At 41.8% G+C, this 20,089-nt stretch overlaps 1 protein-coding gene and 1 pseudogene across 1 annotated transcript in view; both read left to right on the top strand.

Annotated features, from left to right (window-relative positions):
- LOC103016570 (peroxisomal multifunctional enzyme type 2-like) overlaps positions 1 to 14,810 on the top strand; it is a 56,030-nt gene extending 41,220 nt beyond the window's left edge. The window contains exons 16-19 of the mRNA XM_057539421.1: positions 5,575 to 5,644; positions 6,346 to 6,452; positions 8,257 to 8,343; positions 13,856 to 14,810. Of these exons, the coding sequence (XP_057395404.1) occupies positions 5,575 to 5,644; positions 6,346 to 6,452; positions 8,257 to 8,343; positions 13,856 to 13,882 (291 nt within the window). The 3' untranslated portion in view covers positions 13,883 to 14,810. The remainder of the gene's footprint in view (positions 1 to 5,574; positions 5,645 to 6,345; positions 6,453 to 8,256; positions 8,344 to 13,855) is intronic.
- On the top strand, positions 14,537 to 19,620 carry LOC130706717 (protein FAM170A-like; annotated as a pseudogene).
- The last annotated feature ends 469 nt before the right edge of the window (positions 19,621 to 20,089 follow it).

The following is a 20,089-nucleotide window of genomic DNA, read 5'->3' as shown; positions in this document are numbered from 1 at the left end:
CTGTCACTCATGTGGCTGTTCTCAGACGGCGGCTGGGTGGGGCAGGAAAGTCCCGGATGGCTCTTTCACAAGTGCAGGGTCTTAGTGCTCCCTGTTGGCTGGCGTGCCTCTAATCTCCACCTGGCTTCTTCTCCGGGTGGTGTCTCATCTTCCAGGGCATTTCTCTGTGGCCCTCAAGGGGATTTCTATTTCAATTTCTGGAGCTCTTTCCTGTGTAGCTTCCTCCCTTTCAGTACGTCTGCATTCCAGCTGCCCATTCTCCCAGAACTCTGATCTTTATCTCTTTAACTCTTTGAGACTGTTTTGCTATGTTTCGGTTTCCCTTTTTGCACTGCAGTCTAGAAAGTGCTGTCAGGCAGAGCGCTGTGGCCATTGTAGAGTCCATCTTGTTTGTTTCTTTTCTATCAAGAATCATAATCCTGTCCTGCCTACTGTCCAATGTCTAAGAACAGTATCTCCCTCGCCCACTTAAAAAAAATTTTTTTTTCCTAATTGTTTACAGTGGAAGAGTAAGTTCATTCCACTTATTCCATCTAGGCTGAAAGTGGAAGTCCTATACCTTTTTATATGCCCATAGTGCCCAATTTTCTCATTTATTACTATTTGTTTTCTCAGTTTTTATTGCTGTGCTTTGTTTCCTACTTGTTTCTAACAATTAAAGAGCCTATTTTATTTTCTTGTTTCTCTTTCCCTTACAGTTCCCATTTTGGGGAATGCATTAATTTTACTTTTTCAGAACAATTTAACATTTATATATTATTCTTCCCTCTTCCCCACCTTTGTTTTAGTCTTAGATTTGCAATCGAATATATATCAATCCTTTTGCCAAAGGTTCTCCCATATCTCCTGGTTGGATAAAGCTCCTCCTGTGGTAGGTTCCCCAAGAAGGCCTCGTGTATAGTATTCCTTTGGTTCCTATGTATTTATTTATTTATTAAATAAATTTATTTATTTATTTTTGGCTGCACTGGGTTGTCGTCGCTGCGTGCGGGCTTTCTCTAGTTGCAGCAATCGGGGGCTACTCTTCGTTGTGGTGCGCGGGCTTCTCGTTGTGGTGGTTTCTCTTTGTTTCGGAGCACGGGCTCTAGGCGTGCGGGCTTCAGTAGTTGTGGCACGTGGGCTCAGTAGTTGTGGCTCATGGGCTCTAGAGCACAGGCTCAGTAGTTGTGGCACATGGGCTTAGTTGCTCTGCGGCATGTGGGATCTTCCTGGACCAGGGCTTGAACCAATGTCCCCTTGCACTGGCAGGCGGATTCTTAACCACTACGCCACCAGGGAAGTCCGGTTCCTATGTATTTAAAACTATTTTTCTATACCCTGGATACTCAAAGGACAGCTTGGCTGGATATGAAATCTTGAGTTTCTTAAAATGGTGTTCCATTGTTGCCTGGCTTTCTATATTGCTGTTTAGAAGTCTGATGCCAGTCATTATCTTCCTTTAAGTTACTTGATCTTTATCCTCAAGGGCTTTAGGATTTTTTTTTCCTTCATCTTTAAAAATCTAATAGTTTTACTAGGATAAGTCTCAGTGTTGCTCATTCCAGGTCCGTTTTCCCATGTACCTGGTGGGCCTTTTTAATATGTGTGTTCAGATCTTCTATTTTCAAAAAGTTTTCTAGGGTTATAATTTTAAATATTAGTTCTTATTCATTGTTTTATTTTTATTTCTTCAGGTACTCTTTATGTACATTGGATCTTTTTCTATCTTTCTTCCAACCATTTTCTGTCCTTTTGTAGTTCTTTATTAATCTCATTTCCATTCTCTTGGTTTTTTTCTTCTTTTTCTTCTATGCCCCTTATTAAAATTTTGTTTGAATATGTTCTCCTTTGGGAACATTATAATTTAGTCTTCAATTTCTGGTATGACTTTGATTTTTCTTTTATTTCTTTCCCGAGTTTAATCATCTCTTACTTCATTTCTTCATGTTTGTTGTCCATTTATATTTTTGGTTTTTGAATTTCAGATTCCAGATGTTTATTTCCTATCCCCAAATGCTTGAGTATTGTGTTATCGTTTTCTTCTGTTTGCTAGTTGTTTTGTTTGGGAAAATTGTATTTATTATAATGTTTTGGTTCTTATTTTCTTTTTTAGTCTTATTGTAGCTTTGTACAGGTGAAGATTACTTACCTATATGCATTTTGTAGGTAAAGTTAGTAGTTTGGGACAGTTTACAAGGTTCTTAAAGAAATTCAAGATTGTCATCTGTCAGTATAGCAAAGTGCCTTTTCTTTAATGGATGGCTTTTTGGAGTAAGGCATAGTGGGGAAGTGTTTTATTAAATTTTTTGTAGTTCTCTTTATCCTGCAGGATCATAAATTTCCCCTCTTGCTTCTCTTTCTTCACCATTCGTCTTCGAAGGAGACATCTTTGTTTTATCCTCTTCTTCCTCAGAAGTATTGCCTTTCTAGGACTGCCGTTTGGAGGCCCGTGCACTTTTAATTCTTTTCTCAGTAGTCAGTATTCTAATCTTCCAGGATTCTTCTCAGTATTTTTGTCCTCGAGGTAGACTGTCTGTGTCTCGAAGTGATTTTTCTTTGTTTCCTTTTTTCTCTTCCATGAGCTTCTGCTATACTCCCCCTCCCCACCCCTACCACTCTCTCTAGCAGTTTTGAGAGGGTGCTCACAAGACAGTGCTGCTGGATATAGGTGTTTTTTTTTCTACTTATAGGAATTTGAAGTGTGTGGTTTTTCTCTTCTAATTACACTGTAGGCCTGGGATCTGTGTAGTTTTACTTGTTTTTCTTGTCGATCTGTTTGCTTTTTTAGGGGATGTGAGGATTTGGGAAGAACTAATTCCTGACCTTTTTTATTTAGCATTTGGTTTAACTTAATGTACACTTTAAAAAAAAAATTTACTTATTTATTTGGCTGCATTGGGTCTTAGTTGTGGCACACAGGGTCTTCGTTGCGGCATGCGGACTCTTTCACTGAGACACGTGGGCCCTCTAGTTCTGGTGCGCAGGCTCCAGGGTGTGTGGGATCAGTAGTTACGGCACGTGGGCTCTCTAGTTGTGGTGCGCGGGCTCTAGAGGGTGTGCGCTCAGTAGTTGTGGCGCAAGGGCCTAGTTGCCCCTTGGCATGTGGGGTATTAGTTCCCTGACCAGGGATCAAACCCATGTCCCCTGCACTGGAAGGTGGATTCTTAACCACTGGATGACTAGGGAAGTCCCTAATGGTACACTTTAAATAAATAAAACTAGGAACTAATTTACTCATATATGGAAGATCCTCCCACTTACATTTAATACTCAAGTAAGACAATATAGATCTATTTTTCTTAGTTTGTATGTGTGAATTTTAGTGATTTTTACATCTAGGCAGAAATGAAACACCAAAACACGAAGCTTTTTGCTTTTCTTCTGAAATACGAAAGTCCTTCAGGATATTCAGAAAATAAACCTTGGTAGTGTTCTTTATTGTTTGGAGAATGGTTATTTTGCATTATGATTGAATTTAGTCAAACATCCAATCAGTTGACTTTAGTCATTTCTCATCATAGATCTTTTATGTCTTTGCTAATTCTGCCTTCTGTTGGAAGCAATGCTGTCATTGAAATAATATGAAAATTTTCATATTCCTTTAATACGATTTCTTTAGAAAAGTTGTTTCTTTTCATTTATAGGAATGATATCTGTGGGGTAAGAACACTGACACTAATCTTAAAAACTTGATCGTCTTATACTGTTGCTGAAATCTTTTAAATAATCATAATAGTTCACATTTATTGAGGTATGAATATTTATCAAGGATAATGCTCTGTAAGAGTTTGATTAGCCTCTCAGTTTTTTAAATGAGAAGGTTGAGGCTAGGGTGATAAAGAAAATTGCCCACTAATGGCAGAGCTGGATTTGAACCTAGGTCTGTCTGGTGCCAAAGCCCATGATCTATTATGTGTTTGACACCTTCCGCTTTGGGCCCTGAAATTCGTCATTCTTTTACCATTTGTATGCAACATGATGATGTATATTTGCCTAGTGTTTTATTTTTTTTAAAGTGCTTTCTAAAATTTATCATTTAATCTTCTGCCATCTTATACAGAATCTTAAGTCACATCTATATGATAATTGTTGATTTGATTTAATTATTTTTAGAAGCCATATAAAGGGAAAAAATACTGAGTCATTAAAAAAGTGAATAATTTAGAAAACTATCATATAGAGTGATGGGAAAGAGAAAGAGCTTATTAAAATTGTACAAAACATTAAAAAGTAAACAACATTTTCCTATGAATTACAGGAGATGTTATTTTCTGTAAATAAAATTTGTTAAAAAAGAATAATCAATAATTAAAAACAACAAAAACTCATTAAGAAAGTCAGGTATGCTGACTTGGCTAGTCTCTACACAACATCTTAATAGTCTTGGAAAGCTTAACCTAGCAATTGATAAGAGAGAAGTCTAGAGGCAGACCCAAAGTTAATACACAGATACATTAAATACTTACTGTTAGCTCTTTTGTGAATTTCTTCCCTTCAGTACTGAAAAGTACTCTCTCATTTGACCAACGCACAATTTCAATGCTGGGAAGTATGGTGACTTTTTTCCTATTGTTATCTATATCTTTCTGCTAATTGTGCCTTATCTAAGTACAGAAGTGATGTGAAGATCTGGAGTAAGCAGGAATATAATCTTAATGGCAAGTTATTAGTCTGTTTTTTTGCAGGATGAGCTGATCTCAGGATTTAGTATACCCAGTAGAATGAAAGTTTGTGAGAAGTGTGTGATGTTTATATGTCTAGTATTGGGTTACAGGCTTCAATTTAAAACACCCCATTAAGAAAGTTGGCATAAATTTTGCTTGGTTAGAAGAGGCTATAAACATTTACACCTTATCTTCATTGTGTTTTTTTAAAAAATGTGTGTTTATTTTATTTTATTTTTAAAAAATTAATTAATTAATTAACAATTTTTGGCTGCATTGGGTCTTTGTTGCTGTGCGCGGGCTTTCTCTAGTTGCGGCGAGCGGGGGCTACTGTTCGTTGTGGTGCACAGACTTCTCATTGTGGTGGCTTCCCTTTGTTGAGGAGCGTGGGCTCTAGGGCATGTGGGCTTCAGTAGTTGGGGTGCTTGGGCTTCAGTAGTTGTGGCTCGCGGGCTCTAGAGCTCAAGCTCAGTAGCTGTGGCGCACGGGCTTAGTTGCTCCACGGCATGTGAGATCTTCCCGGACCAAGGATCAAACCCGTGTCCCCTGCATTGGCAGGCGGATTCTTAACCAGTGCGTCACTAGGGAAGCCCTTCATTGTGTTTTAACGAGAGTAGATTGATGGATTCCTTTTTGTGAATTTCTCCTTAGGCAGTGGTAACCAGTGTTGTTCCCAGATGTAGTTCTTGGTTCCCCTTCCTATTATTTGACAGTCCTCACGCCTTATGATCTCAGTGGCAGGTGTTACAAAAAGCATTTGATTTACACTTAATCTTTTTTTGTTAGAAATAGTTATTTTTTAATCAAAGCTACTATGAGGTACATTATAATGCATTTCTTATGCAATAATCAGCCGTATTTCCTGTTTTTATTTTAATGTATTCTAAGAAGGCACTGGGTGCTAGTTTCTTTTATAATTCTTTCTCCACAGGCTGCTTTGTACCGCCTCAGTGGAGACTGGAATCCCTTACACATTGATCCTGACTTTGCTAACTTAGCAGGTGAGTTGCTAATAATGTGAGCCAATGAAAATATTAGCTCAGTTATCTAAATAATACTTAAAGCCGTCGCTACTTATGACTGGAAGTTTGAGTAACATTTTAAAAATAGCCCTCTCCTAATATGTTTATGCAAAAGACATGGAAAGGTGGGAAGTAGTGTTCAGAAAATGGTGTACGTGAAATTCAGATTATGGTGGAAGGTAGCTCCTGCTAGTGCAAGGTGTAGGATAGGACCATGGGGATGGGTGTCTGAGTTATCATGAAGGTCAAGGCCATTGGAGGGGAGAGCAAAGAACTGAAAGGTTGAAGAAGGATCATCTACATACATGGATATTGAAATCACTGTGGATGATTTCGTGGTTACAACCAAAGCGAAACAAAATAATTATTTGTGTCCCCAGATCTCTGACATTCCTTCCTTTTTTTTTTCTTTTTTTGTTTATTTCATAATTTTTTTCCCAGGAAGTATTATTTATAAAATATTTTCCATGTTTCTTAACACATTATTGACTGGAGATGTATTAACGCCATAGGCGTTAGTTTCTGCAAAAATCCCCCTGGTCAATAATGTGTTAAATTAGGTGGTATGAGTCAGGCTAATGCAGTTTAAAAATGTATTTTTGAAGTCCTGAATGAACTGTTCTTGGTTTTTAAACATGAAATGTGCCTTTATCTAACTAAATTCTCTCTCTCATTTTTAGGTTTTGACAAGCCCATATTACATGGATTATGTACATTTGGATTTTCTGCCAGGCATGTTTTACAGCAGTTTGCAGATAATGATGTGTCAAGATTCAAAGCAATTAAGGTATGTGTAAATTATTAATAATTTAACTACTTGTTCCTTTTTAGTTTTAGAGGAGTCTTAGTGACTTCATTTAAAAATAGGTACTATCCGAAGTTCTTATTTTTATTATTTCATTGACTTGGCAATCCGCAAGTTCTCTTTTTGTAGCTATAAATGCCTCTATTACACATGCATCATGAAGGATATTATATACAGTTATACTTTTAACAGATTGATTTGATTGTTTTGTAAATTAATTAGGAGCATACATATATCAGCATATATGCCTTAACAAACTCATGATTTACCTGTAAAAATTTATTTATTCATGTTTTACAGTTTTATAATTTGCCTTAATTTAATTGAAAATGTTAAGTGGCTGCATTTGAACTCTAATAAACATGCACCTATATCAGTATGTTGGTTGCATATTGATTTTAGTTTTGCACTTTTTTTTTTGTGGTCACTGTAAATTTCTTTATTTTTTGGCTGTATTGAGTCTTCCTTGCTGCGCGCAGGCTTTCTCTAGTTGTGGCGAGTGGGGGCTACTCTTCATTGTGGTGTGCGGGCTTCTCATTGCGGTGGCTTCTCTTGCTGCGGAGCACAGGCTCTAGGTGTGCGGGCTTCAGTAGTTATAGCACGCGGGCTCAGTAGTTGTGGCTCGTGGGCTCTAGAGCACAGGCTCAGTAGTTGTGGCACACGGGCTTAGTTGCTCCGCAGCATGTGGGATCTTCCTGGACCAGGGCTCGAACCCGTGTCCCCTGCATTGGCAGGCGGATTCTTAACCACTGCACCACCAGGGAAGCCCTAGTTTTGCACTTTTAAGTTAGCTTCAAGTTTTCATCCATTATAAATTGCAAAGAAAACTGACTCTGCACAGTTTTGCATAAATCGAAAGACATACACTTAAAACAAAACAAAACAAAACTTTAAGGCAGTGTCAAATAGCTCCAAAAGCTTTTATCAGTTTGTGCTCCTTGCAGCAGTGGAAATTTATTTTCTGATGTCTTGCCTTTGATAACACTGATTATTCTCATTATTATAACTATTTTATAGTTATTATTATAATTATTTTTAAAACCAGCGAATAATATATACACAGAGCAAATAAAATAGTATAGAAAATTAGGAAATAAAAAATGTAATTATTCTGTCCTATACAACAACCCCAGGTCTTATTCCTCAGACTTAATGAGTGCTTTTTTTTTAATTAATTAATTAAATTAATTAATTTATTTATGGCTGTGTTGGGTTTTCGTTTCTGTGCGAGGGCTTTCTCCAGTTACGGCAAGTGGGGGCCACTCTTCATCGCGGTGCGCGGGCCTCTCACTGTCGCGGCCTCTCCCGCTGCGGAGCACAGGCTCCAGACGCACAGGCTCAGCAGTTGTGGCTTACGGGCCCAGTTGCTCCACGGCATGTGGGATCCTCCCAGACCAGGGTTCGAACCCGTGTCCCCTGCATTGGCAGGCAGACTCTCAACCACTGCGCCACCAGGGAAGCCCCTAGTGCTACTTTTAACTGCTTCTCTTAAGTTGTTTTGGTGGTTACCTATATAACTCTACTTAATATGATTATTCTTCTGTGTTTTGATTTGTCAAGATTAAACTATTTATTGATTCTATATTTTGAAAGACAAAGAATTAACTTTTACTAACTATATCTCTACTAATTTTATCATACTACTATTTTTATGAATTTAAGTATAGTCCAGTCTCTGTTTCTTCCTTTTATGCTCTCCAACCTTCCCCCCAAATACCACCCCCCTGCAAAGTGGAAAAGTTTCATATTAAAACATTCTTAACCCTAAAACACATTTTTTTTAAAGGTTCGTTTTGCAAAACCAGTATATCCAGGACAAACTCTACAAACTGAGATGTGGAAGGAAGGAAATAGAATCCATTTCCAAACCAAGGTATGGATAATGTAGTTAGAGGTACATTGTTTCGTTAACCCTCTTCACTGTATCCTATAATTATGTTCCATCCTAGCATTCTTTTGGTTAATATTATGGATATGAGATAAAACTTAGAAAGTTTTTTTTTAAAAAGCAGTGGTAACTTTTAATTGAAAATAAGATGCCTCCGTACCTTGTTTTTTATTTTCTGTTTTTTTTTTTTTTTTTATAGTCCAGGTCTTTTATTTTCTTTACCCCCATCATGCCATGAATTCATAGGGAATGGGCTCCAGCAGTTCAGGCTTCTTTCCATTGGTTCTCACGAAGTGTGCTTCCCTGGGGGAGCAGGCTGGCGCTTCAGCTGAACCCAAGTACCTTTCTCTTTGGCTTCCTTCTTTTTCTGATCATTTTCCTTCACTCGTTTCAGGAAGCTATCTCAGCTCTTAGAGTGCGTAACATGCTCAATACGCACATTAATTCTCTTGGCAAGAATCTTGCCCTTAGCTTGTATGTTTACAATGATGCCAACAGCATGCTGGGTAACATTGTAGACTCTCCCAGTTTCGCCATGGCAACATTTGTGGGGCATTCCTTTTTGAACAGTGCCCATTCCCTTGATATCTACAATATCACCTTTCTTGTAGATTTGCATGTATGTGGCCAAAGGAGCAGCTCCATGTTTTCTAAAAGGCCTAGAGAACATGTAGCGGGTGCCCCTCCTCTTTCTCTTTGTGTTGGTCATTTTGGCGAATTACTGGAAGATGGAGGTTCTGGCCGAAAAGAAGCTATTTTCTGTTTTTTATTCTCAGCTAAATTGGTTCCTGTCTACATAGCATTTCTGAAAACCCAACCAACCATATCTTTTTGGCTCAACCCATCATTCAAGTTGTTGTCAGAATATAATCTTCAGAAAATTAAAGGCATGACTCTCAGACAGATATAAAATGAAAATGTGACACAAATTAACATCTTATGTCACAGAGTCTGGGCTTAATTAATAGTAAGTAACAAGACAGAGTATATCTCCCTATAGAGTTAAGTAATTTTGGGGTGAGGCTGTTAGCAGTGCTCCAGTAAAATACTAAAAGGACATGCAATCAGCCTTTTATAAGTTTTTTACAGATTATTTTTGTTAATACAATTGACCAGGGTGACACTTTTTGGCCTGATCATTTGTACTACATTGATGGTTTGTGTCGAGCAGTTTAAATACCACCACCAACAATAATAACAGCTTAAAGTTGTCGAGTACCTATAAGCAGGCTATCCCATTATTTCTACTATGCGTAACAGCTCTACATTTAATTTAGGAAAATCTAGGTTCAGGTCTCCTAAATAACTTGCTCGTGGTCACGTAGAAAGTGGTGGAGCTGGGATAGACACCCAGGTCTGCCTGGCTCAAGGCTTACTTCCTAGGCCCTAACTTTTTTTTTTTTTTTTTACTGTATCATGATTTCTTTTTTTTTTTTTTTTTTTTAACATCTTTATTGGAGTATAATTGCTTTTGATTGTTGTGTTAGTTGCTGCTGTATAACAAAGTGAATCAGCTATACGTATACATATATCCCCATATCCCCTCCCTCTTGTGTCTCCCTCCCACCCTCCCTATCCCAGCCTTCTAGGTGGTCACAAAGCACCAAGCTGATCTCCCTGTGCTATGTGGCTGCTTCCCACTAGCTATCTATTTTATATTTGGTAGTGTATATATGTCCATGCCACTCTCTAACTTCGTCCCAGCCTACCCTTCCCCCTCCCCATGTCCTCAAGTCCATTCTCTACATCTGCATCTTTATTCCTCTCCTGCCGCTAGATTCTTCAGAACCAATTTTTTTTTCTTTTTAGATTCCATATAAATGTGTTAGCATACGGTATTTGTTTTTCTCTTTCTGACTTACTTCACTCTGTATGACAGACTCTAGGTCCATCCACCTCAGTAAAAATAACTCAATTTCGTTTCTTTTTATGGCTGAGTAATATTCCATTATATATATGTGCCACATCTTCTTTATCCATTCATCTGTCGAAGGGCACTTAGGTTGCTTCCATGTCCTGGCTATTGTAAACAGTGCTGCAATAAACATTGTGCTACATTTGTCTTTCTGAATTATGGTTTTCTCAGGGTATATGCCCAGTAGTGGGATTGCTGGGTCATATGGTAGTTGCATTTTTAGTTTCTTTTTTTTTTTTTTTTTTTCCACACACACACACTGTATTTTATTTTTACAAGAGATAAATAGACTGACACCAAGCATTGTACATGGATGACCACAACAAAAGCAACAATGATTGCAATTACCAAACATGAAACACACTCATACTATGTCATAATATTGACATTCAGTCCAGTAATCCTCCACTGTAACAGCTCCTTTACTTTGCAGTGAAAATTGATTTGTATATTCTTTGCCTCTGAGTCCTTGTGGGATTTTTTTTTTAATTCAGACAGATAGTCACAAAAATTATACTCATCCTCATCAGTTCACTCAGTCCCATGTAATTAATTTCTTTTTTATCTTGATCTTTTCTTAGCACTTTTATGAGTTCATCAGTTTTTCATTAGAGTTCTGAAAATGCTTATTCATTCAGTTCAGCAGTACAGTCAGTTACCAGAAACCTGTAGTTGTCAGAGTCTTTTCCATGAGTTTCTTGAAGATGAAACCCTTTTGTAGGAACATATTTGCAAAATCATCAGAGTACACCCAGAACTGTCTGTAAATGACAAAAGACTTAAAAATGACCATGGTTAAAGATTTGATGAAAGTTCATAATAATGCAGTTGACAAGAAAATTAGTTATTTCTGAGATATACATTTTAAAGTAATAACTAGGATTATTACTTATAACATTATACCAGAACATATAAGATTTTTAGAAGTTTCCTGTAATGACTGAAACATTTATATTAACATATTTCCATACATATTTCCATACAAATACAAATATAAGATTTTTAGAAATTTCATGTAATGTCTGAAACATTTATATTAACATATTTCCATACAAATAACCCAATGAAAGTTTAGTATTAGTTGTTTTGTTTGTTTTTTTATACTGCAGGTTCTTATTAGGCATCAGTTTTATACACATCAGTGTATACATGTTAATCCCAATCGCCCAATTCAGCACACCACCATTCCCACCCCACTGCAGTTTTCCCCCCTTGGTGTCCATATGTCTGTTCTTTATATGTTATAGACTTACTTCTTTGTTGGCTATGTAGTTTGTAAATATTTTCTCCCAGTCTCTAGCTTGACTTCTTATACTCTTTTTTTTTTTTTTTTTTTTTTTTTAAATTTTATTTATTTATTTATTTATTTATTTTTGGCTGTGCTGGGTCTTCGGTTCGTGCGAGGGCTTTCTCCAGTTGCGGCAAGTGGGGGCCACTCTTCATCGCGGTGCGGGGACCGCTCTTCATCGCGGTGCGCGGGCCTCTCACTATCGCGGCCCATCCCGTTGCGGGGCACAGGCTCCAGACGCGCAGGCTCAGCAGCTGTGGCTCACGGGCCCAGCTGCTCCGTGGCATGTGGGATCTTCCCAGACCAGGGCTCGAACCCGTGTCTCCTGCATTAGCAGGCAGATTCTCAACCACTGCGCCACCAGGGAAGCCCGACTTCTTATACTCTTAAAAGAATCTTTCACGTAGCAAATGATTTTAGTTTTGATAATGTCTAGTTTACCTATTTTTTCCTTTTATGGTTCATCTCTTTCCTGGTTTATTGCAATAGGCCCACTGTTCTCTCTGATTCTGACCTTGCCTCCCAAAAGTCTGTTCTTAACAAAGCAATTAGAGTGATCTTTTAACATGTAATTTCTCATTTAAAACTCTCCAAGCTTCCCATGTCACTCAGAGTAAAAGCCAAAGTTTGAGCAGTAGCCTCTAAAACCCTATATAATTTGGTTCCTCATTATCCCTCTGACTTCCCCTCTTACCACTCTCTCCCTCCCTCAGCCACACTGGCTTTCTTCCTGGTATTCAAACAGGCCAGGCAACCCCTGACCCAGACTCCAGTCTCTTTTTGCCTGAAAAATGTAACCTTGGCTCTAAGCTCCCTTATTGCCCTCAGGTACTACTGAGATGAGGCCCTTTTAGTGAAGCCTTCCATGATCTCCCATTCAGCATAGAAATTGCCCTATTTCCTATAGTCCCATATCCAGTTGCTTGTTTTCTTTTTCATCATGGTACTTGCAAATATCTAACCTACTAGGTATTTTACTTATTTAAAAAAAATGGTCTATCTTCTCCTCTAGAATTAAGCTCCTTGAGAGAAACTCTTTGCATCTTTTTTGTTCTTAAATGTTCAAGTACAGAATCTAGAGAGCCTGGCACATAGTAGGGGCTAAATAACGGTTTCTATAATGAAGAATGGACAGAGAAATGAAGGAATGACAAAAGTATGTCCCAACCTAGCTGGGGCTTGCTGTGATGAACCCATTGGCTCTAGGTTGGAGAACCTGAGCTGGTACGTTTGGAATCATCTTTCCTTTTCTGAGGAGAGGTTCATTTCTTTCAGAAATTCAGGGTCTAAGAAAGATGCCTTAAGAATCATCCTCCTTGGAATGACGGCATTAGAACTTCTAATGAAAGTTCAGCTCCTAAGGAAGTGGTGATTATCACCGGTTGTTAATACTCTTTGTTGAATGGTTGGTGAGGAGCATTGTGGTTCCTCATCATTATGGATGGAGGGACCAAGCTGACAGTACCTGAGCTCACTGATCAATCTTAACTTCATTAAAAACCGGACAACTTTTTGTACTTACTGTTGCAAAGCAATAGGAAGGTACACAGCATCACTTATAAAATAATCTTGTAGTAACATGAAATCGAATCTAAATCTAATTAATTCTCTAGCTATAACTACCTGTTTATAAGGAAATCGAGGTAATAGGGAACATCTTAAATGACATCACAGGAATACAATCAACAGACTCCTGTGGAAAATTCTACAGGATAAATTACTTAGTTTCTTCAATAAATCGGTGCCAAATCAAAGGGAGGGAGAACTGTTGTAGACTAAAAGACACATGGACATATTGCAAGGCGTGGACCTTCTTTAGATCTTGATTTCAATAGATCATGTATAAAAAAGACATTTAAACACATTTGGAGGCAATTGAGTATGGCTTAGTTATTGTGGTAAAAGAAATGATGATTAAATTTGTTGGGCGAGAGAATGATGTTATGTTAGAAACAAGTTTTTATCTGTTGGAGGTAAATACTGTGGCATGTAAGGAGAAATGACATAATGTCTGAGATTTACAATAAAAAACAGCACTTCCCCCACCCTCCCCAAACTCCTAAACCAAAATAAATACACAAAGAAATGAAAGTGTGCAAGTGAGTGAGTGTGTTTGTGTGTGTGTGTGTGTGTAGCAGAAGAAGAATGGCAGACTTTTGATAATTGTTGAAACTGGGTGATGGGTAAATGGTGCTGCATTCCTTTTATATCATTCTCTTTACTTTGTGTATGTTTGAAAATTTCTACCACAAAAAAATTAAGAAAAAAAATCCTCCTTGTCCCTTCTTTTCTAGAGATTTTCCAAGAAGCAGGAAGATTGAATCTCATCAGCAAACCCTCACAAGGCTGAAGTTGTCCTCTCTTCACTCTCTCGGTGCCTGAAACTTTAAGTCATTCTGCAGTGCCTTTTCAAATTGGGACCCGCCTCAGTCCATGTGGTATTTCTAATGAAAGCAGTGACTTCTGGGAGGCTACCTCATCCCGTGCACCAATCTTCCCACTGGATCATCCTGGCCACTACCTCAAAATGAGGTGTCTCTAATTCTAGAGTGGAATCAGGAGGATCCAGATGCATTGCCACTTATAACTGGTATAAATTACAGCCCACAAGCAGAGGTGTGCAAGAAATAGTACGAAAATTTTTTTATAACTCCATGTAATTTGTATTTGAAGCCTTGATCCTGCTGGTGTCCTGTTTGGATTTCCGCCATCCCTATTTGGAAGTCATACAGGGCCAAGGTTTTGAGGGAGTGGGTGGAAGCATGATCATTGTGGACTGGAGCCCACAGTTGTAAGTGTAGATGCCCATCAGCTCGGGGGCCGTGCCTCCTGTAGGTTTGGTGGCTCCTGTGCCATGCGTGGGGCAGGTTGCCCTGATTCTGCTTGTATGCACACTACAGCCATCTCCTTTTGGAATTTTTGCTCCATTTACCCCTCCAGCCACACTTGAGAGGCCTTTTCTCCTCCGGGATTTACAGACATCTCTCTCTGACTTAATTAGCACATTTCAACACTCCAGTAGGGAAACAAGACAGTACCTAATTTCAAAAACCTGCTTCTGTTATGTTTCTGCTCAAGTATCCTCTCTTTTCCATGGAGTTTGGGATTTTAGAAATAAAAGCCAAGATGATCAGCATGCTATTTCTGCTATGCCCTGCCGGGCTCTTCCACTGGCCAGTGAACATAGGGTCTGCTACCCACTTGAATGCAGAAGGGAAAACGTGAAATAAAGGAAGAAAAGGAAAAAAATGAACAGGAAAAGATTAACATCTCAAAGTATCCTGCCACATTTGAAAGATGTGAGAGTTGAATTCATGGGAAAGGTTCTGCTGGGAAAAAGGAGTTGTTCTTGAAAATGGGGTCTGTGCTGTTGCAGAGACTGTTGAACCTAGGTCCACAGAATGCTCTGATGTCATCACTGAGGTTAGAGAATTCTGCTGTAGGCCTGGCAACCTTTGAAACTTAACAGCCCTGGTGAGCACTAAGCAGTACTGCTTGTTCACTAAGTGGTCCAAGTTGTTCAGCCATTTAGGAGACTTGACTATTTTTATTTGTATTGAATCATTTCAACGGATTTCCCAAAAGCCAAGAAGGGCCAACCTGTAGGGAAGAGGAGGAGTTGGACGTGAGGCATCTTCTAAGGGAATCTTCCAGTTGGTACGATGAGACGGCGACAAAAGAGGAAACATCTGGAAAGTGAAGAGTCCCAGGAAACTGCCGAGAAGGGAGGAGGTATGTGGGGGGCAACTTGTGGGGGGAACATGGGTTTCTGCCAAACTGAGCCTTCTCTAGGAAGGGGGGTACTGAGAACGTGTCACCTGTGAAGCAGGGTGCGAGAGACCTTGTCTCACTGATGCTGCCGTATCCACGCAGAGGGTCCCTGTGGTGTGAGACGGCACAGAACAGCCAGGTGCCCCTGGGAGATGGGAGGTCAGCTCCGCTGGTCTGAGGACCCTCTCCTGGGGCTGCCGGGCCTGGAGCTTTGTCGGACTCACAGCAGGCTGCATCCTGCTTGCACAGACCTAGAGGTGCAGCTTTTCTCAGTCCCCGAGTTCTCTCTTATTCTCTTTGATCTTCCCCTGGGGTCACGAGGTGGGGGGTGTGAAGGATGCAAGGATGCTGAGAGAGACCCATGAGCTGCTTGGCCCCTTTTACCAAAGTGGAAAGAGAAGCCCCATGAGTTGAAGGCCTTGTTGAAAAGTATCTTGAGAAGTGGAATGCAGTTCGAAAGGAGATTGTTTGTCTAGGGATGGTGTCATTGAAAGCAAGGAGGTTTTATTCCTTCGACAGGAAGAATTTCTCAAAGGAGATCAAGGGAAGGGAAGGGCTTTCCAGAGACTGAGCCCGCATGGGCGGGGGTGAGAGATGTCCTCAGGGTCCTGCGGGGAGCTCTGAGAGCCACGGGCCACCTGGTGCCTGCGTGCCTTAAACGTAGGCGAGTAGCTTGCCCTGGGAGAGGGGTGGTCACGTGAGGAAGTGGGGCAGAGTGGAGCCTACCCCAGACTTCCAGCTGGAGGCCTCTGCCCCAGATTAGAGCCCAGTAGCTCCTACCAGGCCTAGGGTCCTGGAGACTAGGATGGGCCCTGGGAGTGGAGGTCTAGACAGCAGGCAGATTTTCAGGCAGTGGCTGGGACAGGCTGGGGAAGGCAATGACTGCCCCTGTCTCACCATTCAGAATATTTTTCTCTATGTTCCAGTGTGTGTGTGTGTGAGTGTGAGTGTGTGTGTGTGTGTGTGGTAGTGGAGAGAAGAGCGGGATGAATGGGGGTAGAGTGCTCATCAGATATAAAGTCTGCATGGTAAAGTTCTTGTCACCCTGCCTGGACCTGGGTGACACTCGGTGTATGTAAGAGTGTGTACAGAATTCTTGTTAGGGGTGTTTTATGAGGCAGTAACTCATACACCCATGTACACTCTGATACAGCAAATATATCACACACCCCACATATAACTTCCTTATTAAACCACACACAGCACATGTAGGTATATACACGCATCACTCCTGTACTACGTTCTCATACAACCCACCTGTGTCACAATCCTCTCCTCCAACACCAAACGCTGGAGATGAGATATGTATATAGACACACACACTATATATATATGACACACACACTATATATATATGTATCTCCTCAACTCTCGCAAACACAGCTAACTTCAGCTATCTCTAAATACCTCTGTAAGAACCAGTCACATGTCATACACACCACACTTCTAACACATTCTTTAGTGATGCCAGACCCGCTTTGTACAAACCACAGTAAAGCACAGTCTCACTAACCCATGTCAGGGTTGCCAGATAAAATATGGGCTGTCCAGTTAAATTTGAATTCCAGATAAACAACAAGTAATTTTTCAGTATGAGTATGTCCCAAATATTGTATGGGCCATACTTACACGAAAAATAAGTAAGACCAAATACTGCATGGGAATACTTACACTACAAAATTATTCTGGGTTTATCTGAAATTGAAATTTAACCGGGTGCCCTGTATTTTTGTTTGCTAAGTCTGGCAACCCTTATATACTTACCGCCAGCTGATGTGTTATATTGATTGTATTGTTGTTTAGTGTTTGTCTTCCTCTACTAGAATGTGCAGCCTTACCAGAGACTAGAACAATGGAAGAGTGCCGGATACATAGGAGTAGCTGCTTACTGAACCTTGGTGAATGAATGAATGAACACACACCATAAATACAAGCCACACCGTGTGATGAGGAAAAGTTACATGTCCCAGAATTCCTGACTTGTGAACAGAAATCATGCACACAGAGGCCACAGATACAGATACACACATCTGCACTGTGCTCCCCACGCCAACCCCACACTTACCACAGACTTAAGTGATAGACATCACTCACTCTTCACACATACTCACAGTCACCACCTAGGCCCACATTACCCACAAGACACTGACAGAATAAGTATTGATTTTAATTAAATACTGGAGTATCCACTGGGAGCCACACTCTCAACTGTGTGTATTCACTGCACCTGACACATGTCAGACCGTCAGTAAATATTTGTGGACAGAGGATTGAGGAACCCACCCTGAGCCTTTCATTCCTCCCTCAGGAATCTCGAAGTCACAAGAGGATCCCCCTCAGCTTGGATCTCCTGTGGTGGCCCAAGGCTGCAGCCCAGGGGCAGGGGAGGTCCCCTCTGCCTCTGAATACTTCTGTGCTTCTTCTCCACGCAAGCTCATCCGTGGTGGTAAGGGCGCGGGGCTCCTCAGGTGAGGGGCTGCTTGGCTGGGAGGCAGGAGGCACACAGATCCCAGGGAGGCTGAGAGGAAACCCAGGGTCATCAGAGGCGCTGAGGGCTCTGTGGAGGAGCCTGAGCAGGATGGCTGAGCTGTACGAGGGCGTGGATCTCAGCTGAGTCGGGGGGCGTGTGAATCCTGGTACCACCATGGTGGGGAAGTTAAGGAGCAGGGGCCGGAAAGGTCTGGGCTTGAGGTGGAGGGCAGAGGGACCAGATTAAGCATCTTCAGAGGAAAATGTAGGGTTTGCCTTTGCCTTTGCTTCCTGAGAAGGACAGAGTTCTTCATCATAGACCTCCAGCCTGAGAGCAGGACCATCCAGCTGAGGTCCACCCAGCTCACACATACATCCGCTCTCCAGGCACAGCCATTCTCAGTGCACACGTAAACCCCAAGCACGTGATCCACAGTGCTCCTCTCCTACACCCCCATTCCACAAGTAATGCACCACCGATATTCCCAAACTCACACTCCTCGTAGTACACGCATCCTCCCACATCCCTCACATACCACAGCCCTCACCACCATACTCCACACCCCTGTATATAGCCACCGCTCCAGTATCCCCCCACACGCAGATGAAAAGCCCACAGATGACACCAGATACACCACTCCATCCTACGGCCAACAGACACCAAGCTCATGACACAGCTACCTCATGCAAATGTCCCTCTCTCATCTACCACACCTGCTCCCTCAGCTTCCAGCATGGCCCGAGCATGTTATTATGTTTTTAATTTCCTTTCCCAGGAATCTGGAGATTACATCGAGACACTCCCCGGCCTAGAGCACCCCTAGCCCGGGTTCAGGAAGAAGGGGAGACCGCTCCCCCACCACAGTGTGTCGCCTTCTCATCCCCTTCATTCAGTAAGACCTCTCTGTATACAAACAAAGAGGAAAGAGGCATGAAAATATACTACATGCGGGTGAAAACGATCAAGGGTGTAGCTGTCTCCTGGGAGACAGAGAAACCCTTGGGGTTGCTAGAAAAGCGGCTGAGGATAGAAGAAGTGACCCTTCCTGAGGATGTGCGGGTAGGTTCTCCCCGCTCTGCTGTGTCCACCAGAAACCGCCTGTCTGACAGTGAGCCCACTGGGGCGGAGAAAGAGTGTGAGGAAAGGGCAGAGCCATACAGCCCATCAGGGTCAGCTGCAGTCCAGGAGAGACCCAGGGCCAAGACACCGGACTGGCTGGTGACCATGGAGGCCGGCTTCAGGTGCATGGCCTGCTGCCGGGTGTTCCCCACCTTGGAGATCCTCCGGCAGCACGTGCGGTACGGCGTCCAGGAGGGCTTCAGCTGCCATGTCTTTCATCTCACCATGGCCCAGATGATGGGCGATGTGGAATCCGAGAGCACCACCGAGGAGGAGGCGGAGGAGGAGGAGAGGAGGAGGAGAAGCAAGGAGCAAAGGAGAATGAGGAGGAGCAGCCCACGGGGGAAGACCTCAGCCCGAGGAGACCGTGGAGCCAATGTCCAGGCTGCGTGTTACATTCTCCGAAGGACAGGAAGTGAGCAGGGGCTGGGGCTGCGGAGGGAGCTGTACCTTCTCCGAGCCAGTCCCATCTCTCCACCCCAGACTCATGCTTCCATAAGGGAGAGTTGGGGGCTTTAGCACCTCAGGGGGAACTGAAGGGGAGATAACCGGCTCCCGTGCTTCTGGCCCAGTCATGTAATAATAAAGTCATGACTGTAAGTGGGAATTGATCCTGAGCTTTTCAGCTTCCACAGGAAATTCTCTTTAGCGAAGAAGTGTTTTTCTCTCTTTTGATTTCCACACAGCAACTGAGATTCATGGGACAAGATCCTAGAAGACGGTGTGGCCTTCTGTTGGAAGAGGTAAGGCTTGAGGCTGGCACAGTCTTCTGAGCCTATGTCACGAGGGCCCCGAGGAGTGTAAGGGAAGGGGCCGCAGAGATGTGCTGGTTTATCTAATGGCTCTGCAGTTGCATCAACTTGGGACACACCCAGCACTTCCAAAGGAATTGACCTCTGTTGACTTAAACAAGAATGTGGAGCGTTTTGACTAGGAGTTTTCTCAGGGTCTGCATGATGGACCTCAGCTCTTAAGAGGACGTACTGCCAGCAGCTCCTTCTCGGCAGAGAGAGCCAGGGGTGGTCTGAAGAGAGGACAGGGGGCCCCGCAGGACCAGAAGTTTGAGGTCTGAGAGCCTGTGGCCTGAGCTGAGATCTCACCCTGACCAGTGTACCTAGCCTTCTGGGACAAAGGGAAATGTGAAAGGGAGTCAGGTGGAAATGAGGTC

Source organism: Balaenoptera acutorostrata, unplaced genomic scaffold, assembly GCF_949987535.1.
Source record: "Balaenoptera acutorostrata unplaced genomic scaffold, mBalAcu1.1 scaffold_583, whole genome shotgun sequence".
Lineage (NCBI taxonomy): Eukaryota > Metazoa > Chordata > Mammalia > Artiodactyla > Balaenopteridae > Balaenoptera > Balaenoptera acutorostrata.
Note: the sequence above shows the minus strand (reverse complement) of the source record. Positions and strands in the feature narration are given on the sequence as shown.